The sequence below is a fragment of the Metarhizium album genome, assembly GCF_000804445.1.
Source record: "Metarhizium album ARSEF 1941 chromosome Unknown scaffold_13, whole genome shotgun sequence".
In the NCBI taxonomy this organism is placed as follows: domain Eukaryota; kingdom Fungi; phylum Ascomycota; class Sordariomycetes; order Hypocreales; family Clavicipitaceae; genus Metarhizium; species Metarhizium album.
The window spans coordinates 655,617-672,977 of record NW_024467587.1 but is presented as its reverse complement, the minus strand read 5'-3'; the positions used below and the strand labels follow the sequence as shown (position 1 = coordinate 672,977).

At 54.0% G+C, this 17,361-nt stretch overlaps 7 protein-coding genes across 7 annotated transcripts; 3 read left to right on the top strand and 4 right to left on the bottom strand.

Annotated features, from left to right (window-relative positions):
• Positions 1-788: 788 nt before the first annotated feature.
• On the top strand, positions 789-5,100 carry MAM_05438 (UDP-glucuronosyl/UDP-glucosyltransferase; the record flags this gene model as incomplete). Its single annotated transcript, XM_040824236.1, has 6 exons — positions 789-1,032; positions 1,168-1,837; positions 1,897-2,133; positions 2,190-2,957; positions 3,021-3,850; positions 3,914-5,100. The coding sequence occupies 6 exons, from the start codon at positions 789-791 to the stop codon at positions 5,098-5,100; spliced, it is 3,936 nt and encodes a 1,311-aa protein (XP_040677948.1).
• Positions 5,101-7,404: 2,304 nt separating this feature from the next.
• Positions 7,405-7,918, bottom strand: MAM_05437 (rhodopsin family protein; the record flags this gene model as incomplete). The annotated part of the gene is made up of 2 exons (XM_040824235.1): positions 7,405-7,533; positions 7,775-7,918. The coding sequence occupies 2 exons, from the start codon at positions 7,916-7,918 to the stop codon at positions 7,405-7,407; spliced, it is 273 nt and encodes a 90-aa protein (XP_040677947.1).
• A 1,192-nt stretch (positions 7,919-9,110) lies between these two features.
• Positions 9,111-10,046, top strand: MAM_05436 (RNase P subunit p30; the record flags this gene model as incomplete). Its single annotated transcript, XM_040824234.1, has 1 exon — positions 9,111-10,046. The coding sequence occupies one exon, from the start codon at positions 9,111-9,113 to the stop codon at positions 10,044-10,046; it is 936 nt and encodes a 311-aa protein (XP_040677946.1).
• Positions 10,047-10,280: 234 nt separating this feature from the next.
• Positions 10,281-11,403, bottom strand: MAM_05435 (uncharacterized protein; the record flags this gene model as incomplete). The annotated part of the gene is made up of 4 exons (XM_040824233.1): positions 10,281-10,708; positions 10,761-10,803; positions 10,887-11,001; positions 11,066-11,403. 4 exons carry the CDS (start codon positions 11,401-11,403, stop codon positions 10,281-10,283), a joined length of 924 nt encoding a protein of 307 aa, XP_040677945.1.
• Positions 11,404-13,200: 1,797 nt separating this feature from the next.
• Positions 13,201-14,289, top strand: MAM_05434 (uncharacterized protein; the record flags this gene model as incomplete). Its single annotated transcript, XM_040824232.1, has 3 exons — positions 13,201-13,318; positions 13,379-13,861; positions 13,940-14,289. 3 exons carry the CDS (start codon positions 13,201-13,203, stop codon positions 14,287-14,289), a joined length of 951 nt encoding a protein of 316 aa, XP_040677944.1.
• Positions 14,290-14,416: 127 nt separating this feature from the next.
• On the bottom strand, positions 14,417-15,388 carry MAM_05433 (uncharacterized protein; the record flags this gene model as incomplete). The annotated part of the gene is made up of 1 exon (XM_040824231.1): positions 14,417-15,388. One exon carries the CDS (start codon positions 15,386-15,388, stop codon positions 14,417-14,419), a length of 972 nt encoding a protein of 323 aa, XP_040677943.1.
• Positions 15,389-16,157: 769 nt separating this feature from the next.
• Positions 16,158-17,008, bottom strand: MAM_05432 (uncharacterized protein; the record flags this gene model as incomplete). Its single annotated transcript, XM_040824230.1, has 2 exons — positions 16,158-16,809; positions 16,878-17,008. 2 exons carry the CDS (start codon positions 17,006-17,008, stop codon positions 16,158-16,160), a joined length of 783 nt encoding a protein of 260 aa, XP_040677942.1.
• Between the last annotated feature and the right edge of the window lie 353 nt (positions 17,009-17,361).

Below are 17,361 nucleotides of genomic sequence, written 5' to 3'. Positions count from 1 at the left end.
GATTGGCTCATGATGGTGGCGTCGTGTCTTCAGACGGTATCATGATGTAAGTCACCAAAAAAGGGGACAAGAGGATTTAGCACGTAATTTTTTTGAGATTGCTCCTAGTCGCAAGCGGAGCGTCGTAAACCAGAGGCATATTGTATGATACAACAGGCTTTCCTTTGTCCGTTTTCGGAACGTGCCAGGTCTGTCGTTTTGTGAGGTGCTTCTTGAGTGATATGCGACGTCCAAGTTGGGGTCATTTATATCGAGACTGCTCACGCTGCTTTGACGCCGCCACGACCCACGAGAGGGGTTTTCGAGGTAGCATTGTTTAGCCGATCTAGTGATTTAGCATCGTGAGACGTCTTCATCATCATCGGCCAAAGGAGCAGCGTACTACTTTGATTTTGGATTCCGCCGCACATCCACACGTTGCTCAACCACCAGTTGTTGATCAGCGCATGCTAAGTTATAACTTATGTAACGTCTGGTGCCTGCTTAGCTTGGCTGGGTACTCAGTAGTGGGGCACAGGCGGCGTGGACAAGGTGAAGGAGGGTTGAAGCCCATTAATCAATGTTACCTGACATGCCTCATCGTAACGCTGATCAGTACCTTGTGCCTGTGCTACTTGTCGGCTGCCTGATGCTGATGAGCCTAGGACGTTGCACGAGAAATCCTCTTTCCAATGTTTGCTTACTGCGCTTGAACCTCGTTCGACTACGCACTCAGAGTCGTAGCTGGCGCGTTGACTTCGTGACCAGCAACTCGACAGCGGCCGCCAGGGCGACTGCTTCAGACCGCTATGGAGATTGCCGACGAGAAGCAAAGGCTAGCAATGCAAAGTGGCCAGCCACAGGAGACTCAACCGCATCTTCCAACGCAACCTGTTGTGGACGGCGAGGATGGTGCTGCGGCTCTAGTCACTGATGGCTTCTTAATACCAAACCTCGACGGGCCCAACGACGCAGAGCCTCCCGCGTACGGCGAACAGCATGACCACGTCCGGTTTTCACAGCCAGGCTTTGATGCTGGTGCCCAAGTTACAGGTATGCTCATTTCCATTGCCCTTACCCTGGCGGTTGAAGCACTCGTGCGGGGCATCGATAGACTGCAACGGCAAAGCAGTGTAGTAACGCCGAAGACGCTGATGGACAAAAGCTAACTGAAATACATCTCTATAGACGATGGTAGAATTAATATCCACCTTCACACCAAGAACCGAAGGCTTGCCGATTTGCTTGTCCCGACAATCGCGAGCCAAATTTCAGTAGAGCCTCGAGCCGAACCTACTCTGCCGCCACCATATATCCCGCCTGGTCTCGGTGCCGAGCCAGGCCAGCCGCCTCCACCCAGCCTCAATATAGTCATTCAGATCGTTGGTTCTCGAGGTGATGTCCAGCCTTTTGTGGCTCTGGGCAAGGTTCTCAAGGAGTCATACGGACATAGAATCCGGATAGCGACTCATGCAATCTTCAAGTCCTTCATCGAGGATAATGACTTGGAATTCTTCAACATTGGAGGCGATCCTGCTGAGCTTATGGCTTTCATGGTCAAACACCCTGGATTGATGCCCGGAATCGACGCTCTCAAGAGTGGAGAAGTCAGCAAACGACGTCGAGGGATCGAAGAAATGCTTCTTGGGTGTTGGCGATCTTGTATCGAGGCAGGCGATGGTTTCGGGCCTCCCCCAAAGCCCCATAAGATCAATGAGCCGTTGGACCTGGTTGCTGGAATGCCGGGATACGAGCATGATCAACCATTCGTGGCAAATGCTATAATTGCCAACCCCCCGAGTTTTGCTCACATCCACGTCGCTGAGAAGCTTGGCATCCCGGTTCATATGATGTTTACGTGAGTTAGGCGCTTCTTGAAAACATCAAGTCGTTGAATCCTTTGCTTACTCGTGATAGCATGCCATGGTCACCAACAAGGGCATTCCCTCATCCTCTAGCGAATATTCAGTCATCCAATGCTGACGACGTCATGACTAATTACATGACCTACACCCTGGTAGAGATGTTGACGTGGCAGGGCCTCGGGGATGTCATTAACCGTTTCCGCCAAAAAGCACTCGATTTGCCATCCCTTTCCTTCATCTGGGCTCCTGGCCTGCTAAATCGTCTCAAAATTCCCTACACGTATTGCTGGTATGCTTAATACTCTGACCCTTCCGAGGAGTAATATCTGAAGCTTGATTCAACAGGTCCCCATCGTTAATACCGAAGCCGAATGATTGGGGGAGGCACGTCGATATTTCCGGCTTTTACTTTCTAAATCTGGCATCTTCTCATACACCGGATCCAGAGCTGGCTGCATTTCTCGAAGCTGGTCCACCCCCGGTCTATATTGGATTTGGATCCATTGTCGTGGATGATCCCAATGCCATGACTCGAACGATATTTAGCGCAATTCATCTTGCCGGCGTTCGAGCATTAGTATCGAAGGGCTGGGGTGGCCTGGGCGCAGACGATGTTGGTCTCCCTGAAGGTGTGTTCATGCTGGGCAATGTGCCACATGACTGGCTATTCGAGCATGTTTCGGCTGTTGTACACCATGGCGGAGCTGGAACTACCGCCGCTGGTATCAGAGCTGGAAAGCCTACCATTGTTGTACCGTTTTTTGGAGACCAGCCATTTTGGGGAGCCATGGTTGCAAGGGCGAAAGCTGGGCCCGAACCAATTCGCCACAAAGACCTGACTGCAGAAAAATTGGCCGAAGCCATCAAATTCTGTTTCGAGGCCGATACCCAAGAGAGAGCGAAAGAGCTGGGACACAAAATTCGAGAGGAAGCAGGAACAGATCTTGGTGTAAAGAGCTTCCATAAGCACTTGGATATCAATTCTCTGCGATGCTCGATAGCACCCAGCCGGACTGCGGCTTGGCGAGTCAGAAGGACCAAGGTGCGCTTGTCGCCACTCGCAGCGTCAGTTCTGGTAGATGCAGACCTTCTCGAGTACAAAGATTTGAAGCTGTAAGTAATCAGGCCGTCTTGGTATTTGTATCAAATGTAGCAGCAGACTCATATTCGCCACAGATACCGACCTGTCGAGTACAATACAGAAGATCAGCCACCTGACCCCGTTTCCGCTGGTGCTGCTTCGCTTATCGGCGACCTGAGCGGCATTGGAATGGCCATCGCAGATGTGCCTCGGGAGCTGTTTAAGTCTCGACGCCCCAAAGATGGCCAAGGCTCAGACACATTAACCATGCTAGGCTCGTCTAGCAAACTCACACTAGCTACAACCGCCGCGATATCCCAGAACGAGTCTAATACGGACTTGTCCAGTACTGCCTCTCGCGAAAGAGAAGGCCGAGAAATATCGGGAGTTCCAGCTTCTAATTTCAGTAGATCGCTTACCGAACTTTCGTCCGCCTCAGAATCAGTCTTGGAACCGATGTCTGTGGCTAGATCTGGAGGGGATGCTGAAAGTGCAAGCTCTGGAACACCTTGTAGGACCAGATCTAGGACACGAGCATCTAGTGATCAGCCAAGACAAACATTCTGCCGTCGAGATTCGTCGCCTCTGGGGATGAGTTTGGATGCCACTGTTGGGGCCGGACGAAGTGTTGGTCGTGCGGTATCCACAGGAGTGAAAAGCCCGATGAACTTCTGTTTGGGATTGGCTAAGGGATTTAGGAATATCCCAAGGCTCTATAACGATGATACTGTTCGACCCATAGAGAAAGTTACCGATCTTAATAGTGGTATCAAAATTGCTGGCAAGGAGCTTGGGTATGGCTTCTTCGATGGCATCGCAGGCTTGGTAACGCATCCGATTCGCGGTGCTGAAAAAGAAGGACCCGGTGGATTCGTCAAGGGCATTGGGAAGGGCATTGGGGGTCTCATTGCTAAGCCGGCTGCTGGTAAGACTATCAAGGTCTAATTACCTAATTCAACTGATAACAATTTTACTAACATGACAAAAGGAATATGGGGTGTTCCAGCCTATATGATGCAGGGCGTCCATGCGGAGGTTAACAAAATGTTCACGAAGAGCGTTCAGAACTACATCATCACCTCCAGGATTGTTCAAGGGGCGCAAGATTTGACCAGAGCAAGCGAGGAGGAGAAGTCTGACATTCTTATTCGGTGGAATAATACGAAATGGGACCTGAAAAACTTCTACATGTTGAAGCGAAAGGAAAAGTCATCCGAGAAGGCACCAGCAGGATCAGAACAGTCCACGCGGTCAGACTCACCATTCTCTCGACCTAAAACAAGCTGGTTTCACACTCTTGGCATGTCACCAGAAGAAAGAAAGAGGCTGCAGGCGCAAAAACGAGGCTTCGTCGACGCGCCTGTGCCTACGTCAAGCAGCACTTCTAGTCCACGGCCGAGCTTCTCAGACGACGTTGAGTTTGAACAAGCAATCCAAACTTCTGTTCGCGCAACATCTAGAGGCAATGCTGAAGAAGACGCGATGATTGAGACGGCTGTTCGGGAAAGCATCAGAGCGATGCGTGCACGAGGAGCACTGCCGGAGACGTTACCGGAGGCTTCTGAAGAAGTTCCTGAGAAGGACCTCAGCATATTCGAAGACGAGGGGTACCAGATCACCGACGAGGAGTATCAGTCGCTCATAGAACAAGCCCTTCAACAGAGTCTGGCAAGTCATATGGAGGATTTGTTGCACCCTCAAGAAGCTGGCTTGTCAGAGGTGGGCGCTTTCGCTAGAGAGATACACGGCGTGCCGGGTGACGGCACTGCACACGCAGACGAACATGATACCGATCTTCAACGAGCTATAGAAGAGTCAAAGAATATGCCGAGTCCTCCATCGTTTGATGACGAGGAACAGCTGCAGCGAGCTATTGAAGCATCGAAACAGGACATGGATCGCGAGCACAATCAACGAACTGAGGAGGACATAGTCTTGGAATATGTCAAGAAGCAAAGCCTGGCCGAGACAGAGTTACGTAGTCAGCGGAGCAAAGGGAAGGGGAAAGCGGCAGCAGCAGAGGCCGACAGTGAAGATGATGAGGAATTGAAGCGAGCCTTGGAAGAGAGCTTGAAATGGCACAGAGGAGATTACGCTGCTCCTTCAGGGTCCGGGTGCGGGTCAGGATCAAGGTCAGGATCTAAAACCCGCGACGGAGCGGTGGACGGCAAGTAAGCAATTTTTTTTTGTTTCCAATCCAGACAAGTCAATCAAGATACCCAGCAACGAATGTTAACGAAGCATATCCGCGCTATTTTAGCGAATGCTGCTGATTAAATGATGGACCTCGAGCTGATGCTATATCTGAACGTGAAACCATCACCAACAATCGCAATAGAAAAACAAATTGACCTGTGGAAGGGCACGACAATGGAAAAAGATGAAGATGACAGACAACACTGGCCCGCTATTTACAAAAGACGAGTGTCCAGAACTAATAGACACGCAATCCTCCGAGCAGATCATGCAACTCCTGCTCATCTGTCTTCACCTCGACATACCGCGCATGCAGCGTCTCATACATGACGGTCGTGAACCACACATATGCGAGACAATTTGCGACGAGAAGAACAGCTCTCCCGGGCGTTGGCAGCATGCTGTATAGTACGGCGACGATGGAAGACTGGAGCATGGAAAAGAGGATCCAAAGGCGAGCTATGGACCAAGAACTGTTGGCTTTCTGAGCAGCTGTCAGCATCATGTATGCCGTTTCAACGTTTGCATGCGAGGAGGGAGAGGGCGTAAAAGGAAACATATCCGAGGGCAACAGACTTCAACCTCGTCGAGGGTCTTTTCCCAGAACCGGCTCGTGTGCGGCGTCTCGTGGCCCCGCCACCTTGCGATGGCGTCGTCGACGTACGAAGGGGGAAGTACGAGCCTGAAGCGCATGTACTTGTCTGCTAGACGCTGCGCCAGCATTGCCATTCGCCGACGCCTCTGCAGCTCGCGGGTGCCGGGTGGTAGACGGGAGAGACGCGCGCGACACCCTCGGGCCAGGGCCTGATACAGAAGCGGCAAGCGAAGGAAGTGATTGGTGACGGTTCGAGTAGAGGCGTGCTGCCCCAGGGGAAGCCGGCCCCGGAGATAGGCTTGGTCTTCGGGAGAAAAGCCGGGGGGGCGACCCAGGGAGAGAGTCTGCCGGGACGAGCTGGCATTTCCCCCGGCAGAAGGATGTCCGCGTGCCGTCGACGCGTCCGGCGAGCGCAGACCCGGCCGTGAAGACGAGTGTCTTGCACGAGGCGTGCGTTGCTGCTGGGGTGATGGCGAGGGCGAGGGCGAGGGCGAGACAGCGGGTGGCTCGAGACTCGTGCTGGCTACTCGGTACACTTGTGCAAAGACGAGGTAATTCACTCGGTCTGCTGGCAAGGAAGCACGGCGCGTGGCATGCTTGTCGGTCAGTCCGTTGGCTAGAAAGAGCAGAGGCAAAACTCAAAACCCAGAAAGTCAAGCGCACGCACGGGAATCCAATTGCAGAGACTCGACTCGACTCGACTCGACTCCCCTTGGGAGCCTCGTGATATGCCAACCCATTCCGCACTCCCCTCACCAAGACCACGGTCATGGTTGGCACCCCGACCGCGACGATTCTCCGACTCACGCTCAAGACCGTGTCGGCTGCTGGACTCGGCTTCCTCCTCGCCTGCAGACGCCTGAGGACGGGTCGGCGACGTCGAGTGTCCAAGTGGAAGTGGAAGTGGACGAGAAGACATTTCTGCGATGCCCACGATGACCCGGCAGATGGCGCCGACAAGACAAGTCATGACTTGCCGCTTGAGTTTTTGGAGAAATACCACGGCGGTTTCTCCAGCCTGAAACCAACGAGCCCTCCGGACAGCCAGCCTGTCAGTATCTCTCGGATCTGCTGACGAGACGTCATGAGAAATGCCGACGACCGCCACCACATGACATTTGACAGTTGAGTAGAAGCATACGCACATCCCTGCTCGCGAACCGAGGCCCGTGAACTGGCAGGGCCTCCGACATGTGGTCACATCTAAGCCTCTCTGGCAAGGAAGCGCCTGTTCCCTTGGGGAAGACGGCCTCTCTGGATAGATGGACAGAGTTTCGGATATTGACTAGGGAGCAGTGGCTGCGGCAACGGAGCACCCTGCGAACAAACACGGTGACAACCAGTTCTATGTACGGAGGCAAGAACAAAGTACAAAAGCCGCTTCGTTAGCTTCGGGAGCTTACTTGGTCCCAGACACGTCTCCTAGTTTAATGAACCCCCATATAGCCAGCAAGACAAGTTCGTGTGATGACCATGGAACGCCAGTACCGCCACAAAACTACGTACGTTTGTTCTCTCAATCCTTCAAATCAGGACGCCAGAGTGAGACCGCTGCAACCAGCGATGGGAAATTTAAAAAAAAAATTAAAAAGAAATTCACCAATTCCGACGCCCTTACACGGCTCCATGAAATGCGGCGAGAGTGTCACGGCCCCTTTGTCTGTCAGCCACATCGCCGCTATGCTCATTTAATTTCCACCTCCGCCGCCGTGATTAGCCATGGCCAGGACATCAGGACGATGCTTCAAGGGCTGCTGAAAGTGGCAAATGTTACAAGTAACATCCTTGTATCCCGAAATGGTGAATGGGATAATGGGCTGCCGAGACCGAGTTAGCAGCGACACGCGGCTTCTCAAGCGGATCGGGGTCGAGGTGAGACGGGCTGGGACAGGAAGGATTCGAGACGAACGAGGACACGATCTCGCGACGCGGATAAAGGCGAGATGAGACGTGCGGAACAGGGGCCAATCGAACCACGTACGACGGGTAGGCTGGGCTGGGCTGGGCTGGGCGGCATGGGCACGGACTGGGCGCCGCTGCCGAGCGCGGGACACTTACGACGAAGCAGAAGGTGAAGAATGGACGGCTCTTGACGACGCGCGCTGCCATGTTTCCGCAGTGGTGGCATTGACACACGATTCCCTCATAACCGGGGACGTCACTGCGGAAGGTGTGCTCGCCGCATATGAAAAAGAAGAACATGGCGAATGGGTTGCCCGGCGGCACCGGCGGCTCCCGCAGTCCCTTCGGGCGCGAAGCAGGGAGAGTGGAATGAGTCTGGACAGGACGAACTGCGACACCACGCTCGTGAGGGTGGCTTGGAAGGAAGAAAAGATTGCGCGTCCAATTCCTCGGCAGGGAGTGCTCGTCGCCAGGATCGGCTCCGCGGCGGCAAACACTTGACGCGGAATGAGGTCTGCAGATTTGCCACACGATTCGAGCAGGACAATTGGGACTTGTTGGCGAAGACGGCAAAGAGTGGCTGGTTGCTCGAAGCAAAGACCGCAGGCAAGCCTGTTGGAGCAGAGAGGGCCGACCGAGTCAGTTCGACAAAGAATGGCTCGCGGCCAGCTCGCTTCGCGAAAGATGTAGGTACGGAGAGGGTACGAGGTACACCAAGTAGTATGCAAGATGCAGGCCCGGCTGTAGAACGAGCTATGTAGTATCGACAGAAAACGCGTTTGAGGGTTGGGAAGCTCAACGGGCGACGCAGGCTCGGAGGCGCAAGAGAGACCAAGACAGAGTGATGACGCGTGACGCCACCCGGCGATGGATGATGTACAGGTGAAGTGCCGAGCACGTAGTGTCTGCTACGAGCGGCGCTAGGTGCCAAGGGACCCGGCTGGGAGGGTACGTAGCGGCCTATCTGAAGATACTTCTGAATCCATGTACCGGTACTAATCCCGCAGCCTTGTCCCAGCATCCGCATGCACGGACCCCACCTTGAATTTTCCGTCGACGAACGGCACTGCTCCGTCTGCTCTCTGAGGAAGGCGCGGGTTGCGTAGGAGGCTTCAGCATATCCCAAGGTTAACTCTAACTCCGGCCCCTCAACCCTAACTCGACCATTGACCCCAAGCCTCACCATAACCAGTGCTTATTGTTTTTTTAAAGAAAAGGTGGGGTTACGTACTGTACCACCCCCATAGGAGTACGTACACGCCACGCCTCTTGTGGCCTGGGAAAGAAGGACAAAAAAACCAAGTTGGTTGTCAATCGACGGCCTCGAGTGATTTGAAAAGGATTCAACCACAACTGACGGCCCTCGGCGTCATCGCATCGCACCATTCCATCCACCAGCCAGGGATAATACCGGGCCGCGCTGCATCCCTTGAACATCGCGCCGCGGCCGAACTGGTTCCGCGCCCGGCGCTTCGGCGGCAACACCCTGACCATGATCTACGACCTCAACATTGCGTGGTCGCCCTCCACGACGTCCGAACGTCTCCTCCAGACCCTCTCTCTCGCCTCTTCCCTCGGGTACTCCACAGTTGCTCTGAACCACACGCTGGAGCTCCCATTCCCCGCGAATCCCACGGCGCCCTTCCCGTCACATCTCGAGTCGTCGCCTTCGCGAAAACTGCCCGCCCTGCTGCGCCGTGCTACTCTTCCCCTCGACGACCCAGCCGCCTCCAACTACCGCTTACAGTCCCTCGTCAGCGTGTACGATATTCTCGCAGTTCGCCCCTCGACCGAAAAGGCATTCCAAAATGCCTGTCTCACGCTCGACATCCCCATCGTCTCTCTCGATCTCACCTCGCACTTTCCCTTTCACTTCCGCCCCAAATCTTGCATGGCCGCCGTCGCCCGTGGCGTTCGTTTCGAAATTTGCTACGCCCAGCTGCTTGCCGCCGACAACCGCGGCCGCGCAAACTTCATCTCCAACGCCACCAGCATCATTCGCGCCACCCGTGGACGTGGCATCATCATCAGCAGCGAGGCTAAGACGGCCCTCTGTCTGCGAGGTCCGGCAGATGTCATCAATCTGTTGAGCGTGTGGGGGCTGGCCAGCGACAAGGGCCTCCAAGGTCTGCAATCTGTTCCGCGAAGCGTCGTTGTTAACGAAGGAATAAAGCGGAATGGCTTCCGTGGCGTCATCAACGTGCTTCAAGTCGCGTCCAGGGCTGTCAATGATACGAATCCGGCATCCTCGGGTGACAATGACAATGAACCGAGCACGGGTACCGACACCGGGCGGAGCGGCAATAAATCAAAGATCCAAAAACGCAAGCAAGGTGAAGGAGATGGCCAATCTATGAGCAGCAGACAAACGAAGAAGCTGAAACTTGCCGCTCGCTCGGCTGGACAAGACGGAAATCCCATCTCATGATGTGGCGCTCGCGCAAAAACAGCAACCTTGAGATTAAGATGAACGGATTTGACGATACCCGCATGCGGTGCGGCAGGTCCATGATGTTGTCATTGTTCACTCACTTTCACCTGGAGCTGGTTGGTTCAATCTCATGGCTTCCTAGGCCACCTAATAGACTTTTTTGGTCAAGTTGATTCACAGCTATGTATCGCCCCATCTACACTCCAGACCCCTTGGTTGGCGTTGGGGTTCCTAGAGGAGGACAGAAGTGGTAGCCGAAGCTTTCTCTGTTTGCTCCGCTAGGTTTCCAAGGTCGATTACACTCTTGAGAGTGAGCCCGGACAGATTGACAATTGGTTGCACCGGGGCGACTGCTTCAGCAAGCGTTGTTGCAGCAGGAGCCACAGCAGAATGCGAAGCTTGCCCTTCCATGTTGGAAGAACCAGAAGAGCGTGCGGTAGAGGCGTTGCGGATCGACGATGCTGTTTTTGACGACAACAACGCGCCGTTCCTCAATTGTGCCTCAGGCTCTGGTGCGGCTGGCTGGGACCACTTGGCGGTGGCAGCCGGAGCTGACATGGGAGGCAAAGACGAACCCGTATTCAGCTTGACCGGTGAAAATGGCGGACCAGTCAAACCGCGAGTCGTTTTCGGAAGGGCAGTTTCACTACTCACAACGACTTCGCTCCCATTAGCGTTGGGCGCAGGGTCTTCCTCTAGTATTCGACTTACAAGAAGAGTTTTGAGATTTCTGGGCTTGGAGCGGTAGATTTGCCTTTGCCCATTGTTAGCTACTTCATGTATTAAGCCCATTGGGTTTGAAATAGACTTGTTCCTGCTCGGGACGCTTGAACCTACACCTCCAGTAACAGTGACAGTTGTCGTGACTACACTGGGCAACTGCGTTTCCGTCTCGGCCGACGCCCGGGCGGCTGTGGATTGGACGTTGACGGTCACAAAGGTGAGTTGTAGCCTTGGTCTCTGTCAGTGCTGTTGAGGAAGAAAGGCTGTGGCTTGTTGGGTGAAAGGAAACGAACCGGTCAGTTGCGGACGCGGGCGGCTGGCCGTTTGATTGCGGGCGAGTAGGGTATTGACCATCGCTGCATACTCCTTGGTCATTCGGCCGCTGTCCTTTTCGTGCGCTTTGGGAACCATCATACCGCCCATTCGAGCTTCCGTCCAAAGCCTCGAGACCGCCATTCGGCAAAGCAACAGGCGGCACAAGGTTCACAACACCATCAGGTCCAACAGTCATCTGGATCCCTTGAGCTGTGTCGTCTTTGGCTTTCTTAGCACCGAATTGACCATCACTCCCCCCAAATTTGAACCCAACTCTTGGTCCAAGGCTGTTGAGGGAATCGTGCCTCCCAACCATGTCTCGTTTTGACCCCTGTGGACCACTTGGCACGGCCTTGCTTTCAGGTCAGTTCCGTTCGGAAGGATCTATCATGTTGAATTCATTGAAGTCGAAGGGTCCATTACCTGAGCGACAGCCGTGATAGCGAGAATTAAAAGAGCAAAGAAATTCATGATCAGGCAGTAGGAAACCTGTTCCCAACAGGACACGCACGCTGCTGCTTTGGCAGCGTGCGGATATGAACACTCGAAAGAAGGAAAAAGAACAAGAGAATTGGACAGAGTAAAAGGATATGTATGAAAAAAATTATCAAGCAGGCCGGCTGCTCAAAAGTAAAAAGAAGGCGTCTGCCAAGATTCAATGACTACAGCCACAGGTTTGGAACAAACTCCATGCGTCCCAGGGATGACATATCAGCCAGCTGATGAGAAGACAAGAAGAAAACCAGACTGACAAAAGGGGCAAGAAGGAAAGTAAAATCACGAGAGAAGTGGCAAAGAAAAGCGCCTTGAACTGGATTGGTCCCTTCAGATATCTCAACCTGTCAATTGAAACGTTTTTGGAGCGAGAAACAAGCAAAAATGCACATGGATATTCAAGTGTGGGACGTGGTTTCGAATACCAAGGGCAAGTAACAATCAAGAGTTTAAAGAGCAGTATCATGATAATATGTAGAAAAAGAAAAACAGACGAAAGGGGAGCATCTAGAGGGCAATGGAGAGAATGATCGGGCCACGACATGGGGCAGAGGTTGCCCAGGACAAATACGGCACAAGACACACGTGCATTAGTCCGACGGAGTATAAGCCTAGACTCTCCATCGGTATATTGGGATCGTTGACACTTGTTTCGGGTAGTGAACCCTGGTCTATAGCTGTGAGCAGAGGTCTCGGCAGCTCAGAGGGAGAAGCGGATGGTGTCAAGTGTGCATCTGGGGACTTTGACAGCGAGATGGATGACAATGACGCTCCCATCTCCCATAAACTCTGGCTCGCAACTTGTTTTGGGTAGTTCGGTTCGTGAGGGATGCGGATGTAGGCTGTTGCACTCGATGTCGAGACTGAGACGTTGGAGAAACGTCTAGCCCAGACAGCTTGCGTTTGGCCTCGCGTCGTATGACGACCGCGTACTCAGATGTAAGCGTTGACGGTGATGAGTGCACAAGTAACACGTCCCGTTTGTGCTTCATTCGGAACTGGGCTGCGATATGAAGAGTCGGAAAATATTCACAGTCGAATGCCATGCAGCGGTTCTGTGGCCGCCGCACCGTTGGTGTCACACGCCGCCGGTCAGGTCGCTGTCAAGTAGTTACCTGGGTAACGAGACCGACTGGTGAATACGTTGTCTGTTTTCGAACATGGCACTCGTCTTGCACTCAATTTCTCGTGGTGCGTAGAATATCTGCAGAACATGCGTGAGGATGATGGAAGAGAGACTAAGAGACTGGGAGACTGAGATCTGCACACTGTCGACTTGGCTTGGCCATCGGACAGTGCTGGCAAAAGAGGCAGGCCATTGCAATGTGTACCTCGCCCCTTCCCTCAAAGACGGCGGTGGCATAAGTCACCTTCATCCCCGCCGATCCGCCCCATCGCCTTTTGGCTTTGGCATCATTGATGACAGTCGAGTCAATGATGACGTCCCTCACATAACAACGTCAAAGGTCGATTCCATCATGACGCACATTACCAGCTCCGTGAGAATGCCAGTAAGAAGCAGTCGTAATCCCTTCCATCCTCCGTACATAAACTGCCCTTCGTCCATTACAGCCAGGTTTGCCATCACCACCATCTTCACCTCACGTTTTTCTTCACCATGGCCGTAGCGCACGTCCTCGACAACTACTACCTGGGCATAACGGCCATTGTCACCGTCGCCTACCAGCTCTTCTTCTTTACCATCGCATACTCTTTCAAATTCGACAAACTCACCGGTACGTCGTGGCCACGCTGGCCGCTGCAAGTCACAAGACTTCCTCTCTAAATGCCAATAGACCTCGCAGGCGGCTCCAACTTTGCCATCCTCGCCATCCTCACCCTCTCACTCTCCGGCCATCAACACGCCCGCCAAGTGGTAGCATCTCTGTTTCTCATCCTCTGGGCGGTCCGTCTCTCATCCTTCCTCTTCTTCCGCATCCTGCGCACCGGCTCAGATGACCGCTTCGACGACAAGCGCGACAAATTCTTCCCCTTTCTCGGCTTCTGGATCTTTCAAATGATTTGGGTGTGGACCGTGTCACTCCCCGTCACCATCTTGAATTCGCCCAATGTGACGCAGTACCCACAGCATTCTTTCGGCACCGGGCGTGATATCGCCGGTGTTGTATTATTCGCAATAGGCTTTGTAATGGAAAGTCTGAGTGACGTGCAAAAATACAACTTCCGCAAATCACACGATGGCTACGCTGTCTGTGATGTGGGCTTCTTCAAAGTGTCGAGGCATCCCAATTATTTCGGCGAAATAATCATTCAGTTCTGTACGTCCACGTCCAATGCTCGGGCTCTCGACGTCGGTCTTGTGTTTGGGTCCATCCACTGACAAACTGACACCCTAGCCATATACATGATTGCCGTTTCATCAGCAGCGGATGGGTACGTCTCAGGCCAGGCCTACAAGGCGCTGTACGCGACAATCCTGGGGCCAATTCTCCTCACGGTACTGCTCATGTTCGTTTCTGGCTTGCCCCTCTCTGAGCGACCAAAAGCCAAAGCACGCTATGAAAAGGGCAATAATTGGGAGGGATACAAGCGGTGGCTGGACCGGACGAGTATCCTGATCCCCTTTCCCCCACAGCTATATGAGAAAATGCCCACGTTTCTGAAGCGAACCGTTTTCCTCGAGTTTCCCATGTACGTATTTTATCCGCCGCCAGCAGATGTCGGAGTCTCTGAGCGAGATGAATGATGAGCGGATGGCGGATTACAAGATAGCAATGGGACTCATATCTCGACTCTCGGCGGTATGCTCTAGAAGATATGCGAATAGCTGTGTCGATACGGGAATTGCTGCGGTTCCACCTGTTGTGAATGTTTTATCTGGACGTGGGTGACAGCGCGGGTTGGATATGAGAGTCCACGTCGCATTTGACACCGCTTACCACGGCCCTCGAGCCATGCGCCCTCAAAATTGCCTCGAGTGCTCTACACCAAGCCAGCTTATCATCATCGGAGAACCACGACGGCGTGACGAGCTCAACTTCTAGCTTCTCCAAAACTTGCAGTTGAGCCAGGCACCCGTCCACTACCCATCGCTCACCGACCCCGTCAAGAATTCCTGTCAAGCCGCTCTCCTCCGACCCGGCATCTGTCGAGACGTGAATCAGCACTCGCAGACCACGAACACAGCTTACCCAATTCGCACTCAGTCTTCTCCATCTCTCGAAGCCGCGCTCGTCACGGAAGTCTGTGCCCCTTGCTTCGATTCTTGCGAAGCGCATTGCTTTCGCTTGCCAGGGCTCAAACACATCCCTTAGCAAGAACGAGGCTGCAATTAGGCCAGACGAGAACCAGTTCTCAAAAACAAATTCATTGCTGTGAAACGGAATCTCCCTGGCCTCCGTGTATATCTGACGACTCAGCACGAGGACATTACTCGGCACGCAGTTGTAGAGACGGTCCTGGCGGAGCAGATGGGAGCCGCACATTTTGCGACCATGCCGCGGAACCTTGTCCCCGTATTCAATCGAGGTTGTGAATCGAGGCTGTCGCACCGGGAGAGGATATCCCGTCAAGGCCAAGTTCTTGCGCACCGGACTTGTTCTGTATATCCAGTCATATATTTGGAGCCGGATCTCCACAGGCAGCGATAGTAATAGACACGGACCAGTGCACTGGTTCTTCACCGTAACCGCCGAGTCGCTTCCGAGTTTCTTCAATCCGAGGTCAGGCCTCTGGCGTGATGATTCCGCAAGGGACGAAAGACGTGTGGACAGCACAGCAGGCGGTATACCTGCGAATCCAGCGTCTAAACATTCCAGCGCTGGACACAGGGCTGGACCGGTCATTGCAGGCGATCACATACATGCACATATATGTAACGGACTGATGAGAAGTTGAAGATGGTAAAGGAAATGCCAAATGAAGACCCCTCCTCCACCATCACGACGTTTGGCAGCAGTAGCGACACCCTTTACGAGCCTCGTCATCCGCATAAGCATTTGATATAACCAATCGACCTTGTCAAAGATGTCCAAAGAGGTTGTCCGACACGGCAACGAGAACGCGCTCCAGCCCTTCAGCCACGTTGAGCTGACATCATCTGCGTGTAGCCCGCGTTGGCAACTGTGGCAGCCACCGTGCCACACAAGGTGCGTCACGTCCGACGCAGCCGGATCCTTTGAATTTGGCGTCAAACGCAGTCTTGGCTGCCCATCTGTGATGCTGGGCTCGGTGTTGGCTAGGCCGCTGATTTGCGCTGCACTTGACTGTGGAAACGTGATGCGTGAGCACGTTGCAGGGCTGCGTTCCCAGCACCTGTTCAGCGCTCTAGATGTTGGCAAAACATAAACGCCAAGTCATCTCGAGTCCATCATCACACGCTGTCCCCAGCGATGGCGGCGTCTACTATTTATTTTGTAGTCAGCCGACGACGCTTCCATGGGACGCAATAATACTCTGACAAGACGGCTTCCTTGGTGCTGCATTTCCCGTCTGGCACGTCATCTCGCGACCACCCTTGTAGACGACGTGTCGCCCGCAACGTTTCAGCCCAATGTTCGCAAGTCGTGATCCAACTCAAACGTGTTCGCCCGAGACTCTCCTCGCTCGGTTCTCCTAGGATGAGGCGGCGCTGTCCATCCTGTCAGGCGGCACATTGATGCCCTCGAGTCCCCTCCTCACTCCAACCTTGCGCTCAAACTCGACATTCCGCGGCAGCTCAAAGTCGCCCCTGGCCCCGAACCACAAGAGCATCTCCGGCTCAGGGCCCCTAGGCACCACCGCGGCGCCCCTCTCGCCGTCCTCGTCGCCGTCCTCGTCCTCGTCCTCGCCCTCGCCCTCGCCCCCGCCGGCCTCGTCGTCCTCGTCGTCGCTCTCGTCAAGCCCCCTCCTCAGGCCCGTCCTCACATTGTCCACCCCGGCCTCCCTCTCCTCGCGGGTGTACACGTCCCCAGCCTCCTCCCGCACATAGGCCGCGATCCTCCCCTGCGTCCACTCCCGCAGCTCGTCCCAGATGGCCTGCAGCGCCGCGATCCCCTCGGCCGTTGCGAGCCTCGCCGTCTCGCGCCCCTCGGCAACCAGCTCCTCCACATCGGGCTCCAGCTTCTTGCGCAGCAGCTGCGTCAGGATATTCTCCTGCGTCCGGCCGGGGTAGTTTGTCGACGGGTGGATGACCATTCGCGTAAAGAGCTCCGCGTTGTCGTTGAGGCTCTCGAGGACCGACTGCAGGTTGCGCTGGAGGATCTGCGCAGACGCCTGGAGGGACGAGCTGTTGCGCCCGCCGCGGGTGAGCGAGCATACGCGAATGGGGCGGTGACTGGGGAGACGTAGACGTACGGGTGCGGCAGGGGGTTGCTCTTGAGAATGTCCATCTTGAGGCTTTGAATGCTGCTGGATAGCTGGGCCAGCCGTGCCACGATGTGCTCTACCGACTTGAGCTCGTCTTCGTCCAGCCCCAGCGTCGCCATGCCGGGTATGACGAGTCGTTTCTGCCCTTGGATAACTCGAGACGCTGACGGACGGGACAAAATTCAAAATTTACGGGTGTGTCCTGGAGAAAAATATCGTGCGAGGTAGAGACTTATTGACTACGGGGTACCTGCGGGAGGTATCGAGTACAAATAAGGTTGACGCAGCGGTGCGGACCCACACAACTTGAGGCTTTTCAAAGGCTACTTACCAGGTACTCTGTACTTGAGTTTTTTTTTCCGTGAGACGGCATCGCCCGTCACCAGATGCCACGAAATCGACAAACGCCCTTTGTCTCCCGGAAAGGGAAAAAAGAAAAAAGAAAAAAAAGAAAAAAAGATAAAACTGGATT